Source organism: Mustela nigripes, chromosome 16 (genome assembly GCF_022355385.1).
Source record: "Mustela nigripes isolate SB6536 chromosome 16, MUSNIG.SB6536, whole genome shotgun sequence".
In the NCBI taxonomy this organism is placed as follows: domain Eukaryota; kingdom Metazoa; phylum Chordata; class Mammalia; order Carnivora; family Mustelidae; genus Mustela; species Mustela nigripes.
The window spans coordinates 13,687,098-13,699,282 of NC_081572.1; the positions used below are offsets into that span (position 1 = coordinate 13,687,098).

Below are 12,185 nucleotides of genomic sequence, written 5' to 3' on the forward strand. Positions count from 1 at the left end.
AGCTCTCTTTGAGCAGCTTGAAAACATCGAAAACATATTGCCCAACTATTCTGAAATTACTTAAAGAAGCACTGAGTAAGGAGAGTATCAGCTTAGTTTTTGTCCTGTGGTACCTGGGGGTCCAGATGCATCCTGTCACTATTTTATCTGATTTCTTTCTTCTTTCACCAGTATGCTACTGTCTTGACAGATACTGAGTTTGTATTTTCCACTCTTTTCCCTTCCCTCAGCCAAATCTTTCTGGAAGGAATCATTTATTTAAATAAGAAGTAGGTATATGTTGAGAAGTCCTTGGGATATTTGGGATCAAGTAAAGAAGAAAATAAAAGGTAGAAAATGCCTGTGAGGCCCAAGAAAATTCATCTGGACAATAGTTCTGTATCGTGGGCTTGTGTTTTGTTTTTTTTTCCCTTATGGAAAATTTGAAACGACATGAGAGTAAAAAGAGAAGAGAAAAATGAATTCCCATGCAACCCATCATTCAGCTTCTGTCACTCTCCTGTTAGTTATCATCTACTTTTTTTCCTGGAGTTCTTTTTTCCCATGTATTTAGAGCAAATTCTAGAAATCATGCTATTTACCAGTTCCATATATAGCTCTAATTAGAGTAGACATTCCATAACCGTCATGACATTACCCGTTCAACGAACTAACAGTATTTAACACATCCATCTTGAGAGTCTCAGTTCCTATTCCAATTACCCCAATTGTGCCAGAGACACCATTTTACTGTTGGCAGTAAATTAGCTTCAGACAAGGCCAAACATTGCATTTGGTTATTTCTCTGAAGTCTCTTTTATTCTGTGATAAATGCTGATTCCCTACCCGGCAGGGGTGGGGGGAGGAAGTGCGTAAACAAACTTCTATAATTAATTTTACTGGCTCTTGGATAGCCTTGAAGTCTATCCGTGGACTCTGGGTGAAAAATACTTAAGTATTTATCCTTCTAATGTGATTCTTTAACACGAAGTATGTTAGAAACACTGATGTAGACCTAGTGGAGTTATTGAGCGGTTGAAATAGTCTCATAGTGAAGGATTCTAAAGAACTACTAAAATGCACTCATTCCTTTTATGCTTTCAGTCAGCTGAACATATTAGGAAAATATAGACTATTTTCAACTTCTGTGGTTTGTTTTTTTATTAAAAAATGGTACAAATGCTGGAAACTACTTGATAATTTCCACTAAACTAGATTTATTAAAGTAAATTGCTAATATTCAGAATAACCATAATTATATATATATATATATGTGTGTGTATATATATATATATATATACACACACACATATACACACTCAATTCTTTTTAGCCAAAAATAATGCGGATGAAAATATGGATGAATCAGATAGAAGAAAAAGTCCACGGAGTCCAAAAAAAATAAAAACAGAGCCTGATTCTGAGAAAGGCGAGGTAAAAGATTCAGATGCTGCCAAAGGAGCAGACCAAAGTGAAATGGACGTTTCCAAGATTACTGAGAAGAAGGACCAAGGTAAGGAGAGTATCCGGTGTGGAGGGCAGCCTGGGGGTGATAAAATTGCACTGGATCAGACTCGCACAGCGGAAGAGGTACTGCCTTGTCTTTCTTTGATAGCAGCTTTATTGAATCATAACTCATGTGCTTTATAACTCACCCATATAAAATGTACAGTTCAGTGGTTTTTAGTATTTCACAGAGCTGTTCAACTATCACCATTATCAGTTTTAGAACATTCTCGTCACCCCAAAAGGAAACCTCATACTCATTAGCAGTTAGTCTCCAGTCCTCCCTAAATCCCCCTCAGTCTACTAGTCTACTTTCTGTCTCTATGAATTTGCCCTATTTTGGACATTTCATATAAATGAAATCATGTAATATGTGGTCCTTTGGCTCTGGTTTTTTTGACTTGGTGTAATGTTTTCAAGCTTCGCCCATGTTGTAGCATGTGTCAGCATTTTGTCATTTTTATTTCCAAATAACAGTCCATTTTTTGGTTGTGCCACATTTTGTTTATCCAGTCATCAGTTGGTGGACATTTGGGTTTCTACTTTTTGGATGTTATAAATACTGATAAGGACATTTATGTGTAAGTTCTTATATGGATATATGCTTTCATTCCTCTTGGGTAAACACCTAGTAGTGGAATTACTGGGTCTAGCCTTCTGAGGAACTTACGTTGTCTTTTGTGAAAAGTCATTTTTTAAAAACTAGATAAGCTAGGTAATGTATGAGCCCTAAGATATTTTATGACCACAAAACATTCTAAACAAAATTTTCATGAAGGTATGGTGTATGGGGTAACTGTCATATGCTAAGTAATTTTCCACTGTGACATTCCAATTTCAGATACTAAGAATCAGAGTATTTAAATATTTACTAGATGTTTTTAAACCTTTTATAAAGTTTTAATTTATATTGAAGCCCTTGAGTGAAAATAAAAAACACTGCTAGTTTTTAAAATAAAAATACTGCAAATTCCACATTGGAGACTAAAAGTTACACTTACATAAATGTCTTTGTTTCACAGATGTACAAGAAATTTTAGATTCTGACAATGAGAAACCCTTTAAGGAAGAACCAATGGAGATAGATGATGATGTGAAAACAGAGCCACATATAAACTGTCACGAAGGTTCTCAAGTAGATGTGGTCAATGTCAGTGAGGGCTTCCATTTAAGGACTAGTTATAAAAAGAAAATTAAATCATCCAAACTAGATGGACTTCTTGAAAGGAGAATTAAACAGTTTACACTGGAAGAAAAACAGCGCCTCGAGAAAATGAAGTTGGAGGGTGGAAATAAGGGTATAGGAAAGACCTCTGCAAGTTCTTTGAAAAGCCTTTCTGAGTCACCAGTAACAATGAAAGCAAAAGAAGGGTGTCAGAGTGACTCACTTAGACAAGAACAAAGCCCTAATGCAAGTAATGGTAAATCTGAAGATGTGATTCGGGGATGCTCACAAAGTGATTCCTCGGTTCTTGAAATCGGTGATCCTGATCATACGACAGAGAGACTTTATCCAAAAGATCAAACGTTAGATGATGTCTCCATTCAGAGCCCAGACACAAACTGTCAGAAACAAAATTCTGTTGGAAATGACATAGATGAGAGTCTCTCTGAACCTACGAGTCAAGGCCAGGAACCTAGTAAGATTAAAACAAGAGGAAGTGACTTTCTCATTGGTGACTCCAAACTAGCCTGCACAGATGAAATTGGTACTTTGATCTATAAAAATAAAAAGCCACTCATACAGGAGGATAATGACACCATTGTTTCTCCTTCCCAGAGCCCATCACTTCCATCAGTACCTAAAAGTACCGATGATAAAGATCTCTCGTCTCTGTCAAAAGCAGTGGACTTTGAAGGAAAACTAGGATGTGTCTCTGAATATAACAGCACCTTGGAAAATAGTTCTGATACTATGTCTATTCAGGACAGCAGTGAAGAAGATATGATTGTTCAGAATAGCAATGAAAGTCTTTCTGAGCAGTTCATAACTCAAGAACAAGGTATTGAAGGCTTGGAGACATTGAAACGGGAGTTTGTTCCAGATAAGTCCCCTGGAAACTATGATAAAAGACCACAGGGTAAGGTAACTGAAGCAAATGGTAGAAAGCCAAGTCAAGAACAGAAATTAGAGGAGAGAACCGTTAATAAATGTATTGATCAAGTCAATCTAAAAAGTAGCACTGACAAAAAGAATAATGAAAATCGAGAGTCTGAAAAGAAAGGACAGAAAGCAAGTACCTTTCAAATAAACGGAAAAGATAATAAGCCCAAAACATATTTAAAAGGGGAATGCTTGAAAGACATCTCTGAGAGTAAAGTAGTAAGTGGTGACATTGAACCAAAGCTTAATAATATAAATAAATTAATTCCTGAAAATGATATTAAGCCTTTGACTGCTAAAGAATCTGCTGTAAAGCCATTCATGAATGGTGATGTCATCATGGAAGATTTCAATGAAAAAAACAACTTGGAAACAAATTCATGTTTACAGAGATCTTCAGATGGTGAAGGCGACTACCAAGATGGCCTAGAGACCCTGCCATCAACCAAAGAGTGTGAGAGTGCACACGCTACCGTGCCTTCACTGTCTGGTCCGGAAAGCAGTTCAGGGAATCAGGTAGAAGATATGGAAGTTGAAACCTCAGAAGTTAAGAAAGTTACTTCCTCACCTGTTACTTCTGGAGAGGAATCTAACCTCAGTAATGATTTTGTTGATGAAAATGGTCTGCCTGCCCACAAAGATGAAAATGTCAATGGAGAGTCCAAGAGAAAAACAGTCATCACAGAAGTCACCACCATGACATCCACAGTGGCCACAGAATCAAAAACCGTAATCAAAGTAGCAAAAGGTGATAAGCAGACTGTGGTCTCTTCCACAGAAAATTGTGCCAAATCCACTGTTAAAACCACCACTACAACTGTAACAAAGCTTTCCACACCCTCCACAGGCAGCAGTGTGGACATCATCTCCGTGAAGGAGCAGAGTAAGACTGTGGTCACCACAACGGTGACAGACTCACTGACCACTGCAGGGGGCACTCTGGTGACATCTATGACAGTGAGCAAAGAATATTCCACAAGAGACAAAGTGAAACTCATGAAATTCTCAAGACCCAAGAAGACTCGTTCAGGTACAGCTCTGCCATCCTATAGAAAGTTTATCACCAAGAGCAGCAAGAAGAGCATATTTGTTTTACCTAATGATGACTTAAAAAAGTTGGCCAGAAAAGGAGGAATTCGAGAAGTCCCCTATTTTAATTACAATGCAAAACCTGCCTTGGATATATGGCCATATCCTTCTCCTAGACCAACGTTTGGTATCACTTGGAGGTATGTACTTTAAAATGTATTTGGGGAAGGGAGAAAGTCTTAAAAAGCATTGTATAGGAAGCATATCTCATTTTTTACAGGAAAAAAAATGAGATCATAAGAGATGAGATAGGGGAGCATAAGTTTAATGGGTCAAGTTAGTAATGGAAATAAGATACAGAGAATCTTGAATTTGGCCAGCTGGGAGGTACTCAAGTTTCTTAAGGAAAAATGTTTTAAAAACTGAAAAAAATGTAAGGGAATTCTTTAAAATGAAATTCAGTTTTACTTACCACAAGACAGAAGAAACCTGTCAAATATAGTTGTTTTTGTGCTTTAACTTTCCAAATTATTGCCATGTGTTTGCCTTGGGAATGAGAGAATTACAGACTTGGATAATCCCCTTTCTGGAATGTTTGTATTTTATTTCTATTAGGTAATTCATAGAAACATAAGACATAGGAAACATGCCTGTGAATCACACAAAGTTCATCATAACATGGAAATCTTCCTAATGTAATTTATTTGCATGATAAACATTTATTTTGGAGTTCTCTGTTATTTATGTGAGAAGAGGTAGTCTCTGAGATTTCTTAGGGATTTTTTTAAAACCCAGAAATAGTCTTAATTTTAAATTTTCTGGGCATTAAGCTTTGGGGATGAGTCATAATTACATAATGTTGGCAGTTATCAGATCGTGTAGTTTTATATTGGGAAAGGATCTTAGAAATTCTTATCTTTTATAGATGTGTAATAATTTGCCTCTGGCCACAGAGGGACAGAGTTAGGAATAGTTCCCGGTTTTCCTAAATCCCAGTCCAGTGCTGTATCTGCTCTGTCACATTTCACATATCTGTCCTTGCTTTGTCCTTTTTCATGTCCTTGTCTTTTTATCTTTTCATCCTCACAACTGGAAAGGACGGAACATAAAGACTGAAAACATAAGAGTTCTATGGGGCATGCTCGGAAGTCAGGAACAATCTTGATTGTTTCTAGATTTTGGTAGGAACCCAAAGTTATTTCAACAAATGAGCAGACTTTATTTCACTCTAGGCTTCATTTCTGTGTGTCTTTATTATGGTTCCAGTTTCTTTACGTTAAAATCATACCTTTTTTGGTTTCTTTTATATTATAACTAGTATTATAAAACCAAAAAAAAAAAAAAAAAAAGGTGAAGTGTAAATGAGTATTCTCTCTAAAGGAATTAACTCACTAACATGGCCAGTCATCGTTGGTTTGACCCAGGTTTTTATAACTCATCTTTTGATCTGAACTAAAATATCATCACTCCGTCACACATTCAATAGAGACAGCTGAAAAGTACAATCTCTCTGCAGGGCCTGCAATGAAGGATTTGCAGAATCCTGCAGGGAATCAAGGAACTCTTCATTACAGTTCATGGATTTATAGGACTGCTCTGCACTTTTCTGCTTTCTTCATTGAGAGCGGTCCCAAAATGTGTCCTTGACTGTCCTGCAGGTAACTTCTTTCCCACTGGAAAAGTTACTATGTACAAATACTTTAATTAAAATGACCTGGCAGTTGTGGAGGCCGACCTTTCTGCTCTTTTCTTTTCCGAAGTGGAAGGTAGGCTCAACTGGGAAGCACTTTTCTCTGAACCCACTCCGATCGAATGTTGCCCAGGGCTCTTTTCTGCACGGCCGGGTTTCAGGAGCCTTGTATTTTAATATGCACTGTGGGCACAGTTGGTACCTGTGTAGTTAATTTCTCATGTGTTAATGGAAGGAAATACCGTCCTGTACATTTTAAACAGATATTGCTGTCAAATATGTGCTAACGGCTCAATTTGCTGAAGTTGAGGGAAGATACAAGAATCCCTTGTATCTAACAGAAGCATGGGTAAATATGTAAAATATTCTTGACTTAATGCATTTTTTAAAAGGTGTATTGCTGTAAAAACCATGGGTGTGAAATGCATTTTTGTACTCACACTTGAATAAGATATGTCTGATGCTTAGAGTAGATGTAAAGAATCCAAGAGGTGCTCGTTTGAGCTTTATTCATGTTGAGGCTGAGCAGTAGTGAAAAGGGAAACTTGTCAACTCATTAGGCCTCTTTTCCCCTCCGCACTGCCCATTCCCTCACCTCCTTTTTCCAGGGCCCTGATTCTGTTTCATGATCACTTTGAACCAGTAGTGGTCCCCACAGTGCCGCCCGAGCAAACGGTTCTCCTGAAAGGCAGATCTATCCTGTGAATATTCGGTCGGAGCTGAGCCGCCTTCCACGTGTTAACTTGAACCGCAGGGCTGGGAGGGGGAAAGCCTTTGTCACCTGTGCACCACGTCTGTGCGAAGTACTTCCCTTTACAACCCGCCCGATGCCGGATACGTTTCAGAAGCCTTCAGCGGCTCACCTTGAATGCTCTTCTCCCCTCCCACGGCAGCGCGTCGCTCCTGCCGGCTTCATCTCTTGCTACGCTTCCAGCCCCTTCCCTCCAGTCGGAGCCCAGCAGATGTGGCTGCTGGGAAGAAGAGTGTGCTGTTGTACACCTTCCTCCTGAGCGGATGTGTGCCCTCTGCCCTGCTGTAGCCACCTCCCCATCTTTGTCCTCTGAGACCCAGGCAAGGCTCTGATCCTCAGACCAGAGCCGAGTCAGGTGCCACTCCCACTTCTCTCTGTTAAGCTCCTGAGGAAGCAAGGACAGATCATGATTCATTTCCGTCTCCAGCCCCTTTCAGTCAGTCGAACACACACAGAAGGCACTCCAGTGTATTTTGAATGAATACGTAAATGAACAGGCTTTTGGTGTGTTCCCCTCCTCCTGGTGTTTCTGTTGCAAAATAGAGGTGCACTGAAGTTGCTATTTGACAGTAAAGAGTGAGTCGAGGAAGAAGAGAGAGAATAAGAAACATTTCTTTTCCCAAATACATATCCATTTGCTGTGTCCAGAGTTCCCTAGGCGTTTCTGCAGGGTATGGTCTGTCTGAAAGTGACACATACTTCCCCCTTCTCAGGACATCCCTGCACTGGATAACGTTCCCCCTCCCATTTAAGAATTGTTCTGTCTAGGGGCACCTGGGTGGCTCAGTTGTTAATAAGCGTCTGCCTTTGGCTCAGGTCATGATCCCAGACTTCTGGGATCGAGCCCTGCATCGGGCTCCTTGCTCAGCGGGAGGCCTACTTCTCCCTCTCCTATCCCTACTCTGCTTGTGTTCCCTCTCTCACTGTCGCTCTCTCTCTGCCAAATAAATAAATAAAATCTAAAAAAAAAAAAATTGTTCTTTCCACGTTAGAGGATTCACAGGGCAAAAGCACAAGAAAGGAAATCCTGGTGTCACAGGTGGAGATGGGAATTTAAGAAGCTGCTGCAACTTTTTGGTTGGAGCATTCCCTTTCTCTCATTGTTCATTTTCCCAGCTTAATGTTTAGTACAGAAAGCATTGCCTCTCAAATACAAATTATCTTATAGTTTACCTTCTGTGTCTGTTGGAGGAGGAAATTATTTTAGTTGTATAGATTTTTCTGTATACTGTAATCAGCCAGTATATTTACTTAAGTACATGTAGCATTAATTACACACTAACAGACAATTGATATCCTAGGGCTGCTTTACAATATTTTATGGTTAGTTCCATCTTGGGACATAATATTCATTGCAGCTGTAAACTCATTTTGAAATATATCTTTAATATTATTTTTAAAAGAATATCTAGAATGTTTAGTAACTTAGAAAAAACCTGAACACAGAGATTCCTGGGTCTCCTTTTCAGTAACGAATCGTATTACCCTTTTTTATTACTAATTATGTTACAGAATTCTGAAACTATTAACTAATGTGACTAGAGTGTTTATTAGTATTAGCAGATGTTCATCATCCAGTAGTTCATGTTTTGCAGAACCACCATTTGGATACAGAATTTCTGTCCATTTGGAAAGGCCTTATTGGATTTGCAGGGGGTCTTTTTTTTTTTTTTTCCTGTTTTGTGTTTTGAGAAAATTTAAACAGTTTCATTTTGTTTCAGCACAAATAAATCAGTTATGATTTTATCCTTTTTCAAAACTCTTTTATCACCTTTAGTAACACAATTATTTCCCTGTATTTGTTTTTTGTAATTTATCTAGCACATATTCTGGAATTAGGCTAAATGTATAAAATCTTCATAAATTCTTGCCATGTCAGTCTTAAAAAGAAACATGCTCATTTTACAAATTCATATGGCATTTGAAGCAACTGCAGACCCTTTTTAAATTGTTAGATGCATGTTACACCCAGGAACAAAAGGGTTATTTTATTAAGGGACATGTAATAGCCAAAGTACTTACAAAATCCTCATTATTAAAATCATAATGAAGACAAGAAACCAGCCATTCGGTTTAATAATAGAATGTGTCTGTGTGTGCGCGCACCTGCGCGTGTACGTACACGATACATATGTAGTTTCTCTGGGGTTTTTCTTTCAGGTATAGGCTTCAGACTGTGAAGTCCTTAGCTGGAGTGAGCCTTATGTTACGGTTACTGTGGGCGAGCCTGAGGTGGGATGACATGGCCGCCAAGGCTCCTCCAGGAGGAGGGACCACACGGACAGGTAAGGGTTTCTTATTTTCTGTTTGAAGTGGAAAAGAGAAAAAAAATCACTTGACCGTTCACTTAATTTTAAGCATTTCTGTGATTTATTAAAATATAACACTTGTGTCTAAAAATACAGCTTTGCTAAGGTTGGGCAGCACGTGCTGTAAGATCCCGGGGGCAGGCAGGGAAGCGGGGGTCAGATGAGAAGGGAGTCACTTTTAGATGTGAACCCGTCTGGATTTTTAAAAAGATCTTTATTGGGGTGCCTGGGTGGCTGTCAGAAAACATCTGGCTCTTGATTTTAGCTCAGATCATGATCTTGGGGCCATGAGATCGAGCCCCGTGTTGGGCTCCACGCTCAGCAGGGAATCTGCTTGAGATTCTGTTTCTCCCTCCACGTCCACGCCTAGCCGTCCCAGCTCCCCATACTCGATCACTTGGATGCATGTGCTCGCTCACACTCTCACAATATAAATCTCCCCGCTGCCCCCCCCCAAATTCTGGTCTTTATTTTCTTTTATTTATTATGGTATAATTTTACATAAAACAAACTGCACACATATATAAGACACACATTCTGATAAGTTTTCGGACTCCTGGGGGCGCTTGGGTGGCTGCCTTTGGCTCAGGTCCTGATCCCAGGATCCTAGGATTGGGCCCCGCATCAGGCTCTCTGCGCTTCTCCCTCACTCTATGCTTTTGTGTTCTCTCTTTCTCTCTGTCAGATAAATAAATAAATAAATCTTTAAAAAAAAGAAAAAGTCCACTCATGGCCCTTTGTTATCGCTCCCCCTCCTGTCCTCGTGAAACTACTGAGCAGCCTTCTTTCACTGACATTTAGTGTATATTTTCTAGAGAGTTCTATGTGTTTGTATTTTTCTCTTTCTCCTAGTTCGTTCTTCCTCTTTTTTAGTTGATAAATGGAACTGGAAAACATACATGATTTTTAAAAATTGACATGTATGATTTTTAAAAATTGACGTGTATGATTTAAAAAATTGAGTGGATGTGCATGATGACAAAACCAGCAAAATCTAAAAAGTTGAAATATAAATCTTTATTATAAAAAGATTTTTGTTATTGTAGAGTATAAGTCAGTTAAACTGGGACATCCGGAATCCTATGCTTGCTGCTTCTTTCTTCTTAGTATTTTGACTGTTTTACTGCCAGAAGCTAAGCTGCCCCCAGATAGTATTTTGCTCAGTTTAGAAATTTTCAGTGAGGTAGAAAGTCAGTATTACTGTACTCTAGCAATGATCCCGAAGTCATTAATTAATCAAATGTTTTCAAAAGTTTATTCCATGTGTGTCTCCTTTTTAAAGCACCAGATGTTGTACCTTTTTAGTTTCTGAATATTTTAGGTGGTTATTAATACTGTGTGGATTAAATCACCATAGAAACATCTGAAACTGAAATCACAACAACAGAGATCATTAAAAGGCGAGATGTTGGTCCTTATGGCATTCGATCTGAATATTGTATCCGGAAAATCATTTGCCCCATTGGAGTTCCAGAAGCACCAAAAGGTAAGGAATACAAATAATTCTGTTCTTTTGTTATTGACCTGTTAACCACATCTTTTACCAATTAAAATTTGATTATAGGGACATTTGGATGGCTCAGTCAGTTAAGTGTCTGCCTTCGGCTCAGTTCGTGATCCCAGGGTCCTGGGATCAAGTTGTGCATCCGGCTCCTCGCTACCCCTGCTTGTGTGTGCTCTCTCTTCTCTCTCTGTGACAAGTAAATAAAATGAAATCTTAAAAAAAATTTTTCATTGTAATCATTTCCTTAACTCTTTATTCCAATTATGAAAAAGATACCTTCTCATTACATGAACGATACCATTACAAAAAGGTATTTTTTCATTACATTTTTTAAAATGGTATTTAAGTAATAAACATAACAGGATTTCACTAGACAAACATATCTATAGGCATTGTTCCAAGCACAGGGAGGGTGCAGAGAACTATAATACCTCTTCTAGGGGCACCTGGGTGTCTCATTTGGTTAAGTGTCTGACTTGGTTTCCCATGATCTCATGGGTTGTGGGATCGAGCTCCATGTCACGCTGTAGCTCAGCAAGAAGTCTCCTTGAAAGATTCTCTCCCTCTGCCCCTCTATCTGCTCATGCTCATGCTTGTGCGTGAGAGCTCTCTCTCTCTCTCTTCAAGTAAATCTTAAAAATTAATAATACCACGGGGCACCTGGGTGGCTCAGTCGGTTAAAGCCTCTGCCTTCGGCTCAGGTCATGATCTCGGGGTCATGGGATTGAGCCCTGCATCGGGCTCTCTGCTCGGCAGGGAGCCTGCTGCTTCTCTCTCTCTCTGCCTGCCTCTCTGCCTACTTGTGATCTCTGTATGTCAAATAAATAAATAAATAAAATCTTTTAAAAAGTAATAATAATAATAATACCTCTTATAATTAAGATGTGGAGCAGTGACTGATACCAGACCTTCAGCCCTAAGAGGGCAGCTGCTGAGTCTGTCTGGTTTGTTGTTGTCCTGACACCCGCTGTAGAATCTGACACACGAGTGGTCACTGAACATCTGTTGATTCAAGGGTTAAAGCTGTTGTGAAATACTTCAGTTCTCAGATAGAAATAACCTAAGAGGCATAAAGAGCGATTCATTTATAACATAACAGTTACAGAGCAACTACATGATAAGGACTAGACCGCAAATACATGGAAGAATGGGACTGAGCCCCTGTTCTCAACGGAAGTGAAGCAAAGGTGATAGTATTAAAATTCTGTAACATGGGGCGCCTGGGTGGCTCAGTGGGTTAAGCCACTACCTTCGGCTCAGGTCATGATCTCAGGGTCCTGGGATTGAGTCCCACATCGGGCTCTCTGCTCAGC

At 39.2% G+C, this 12,185-nt stretch overlaps 1 protein-coding gene across 11 annotated transcripts in view; it reads left to right on the plus strand.

Moving 5' to 3' along the window:
• BPTF (bromodomain PHD finger transcription factor) overlaps positions 1-12,185 on the plus strand; it is a 159,081-nt gene that overhangs the window by 103,460 nt on the left and 43,436 nt on the right. For all 11 annotated transcript variants that reach the window (XM_059379970.1, XM_059379973.1, XM_059379971.1 and 8 more), the window contains 4 exons: positions 1,313-1,492; positions 2,508-4,818; positions 9,220-9,344; positions 10,726-10,854. In XM_059379970.1, the coding sequence (XP_059235953.1) occupies positions 1,313-1,492; positions 2,508-4,818; positions 9,220-9,344; positions 10,726-10,854 (2,745 nt within the window). The remainder of the gene's footprint in view (positions 1-1,312; positions 1,493-2,507; positions 4,819-9,219; positions 9,345-10,725; positions 10,855-12,185) is intronic.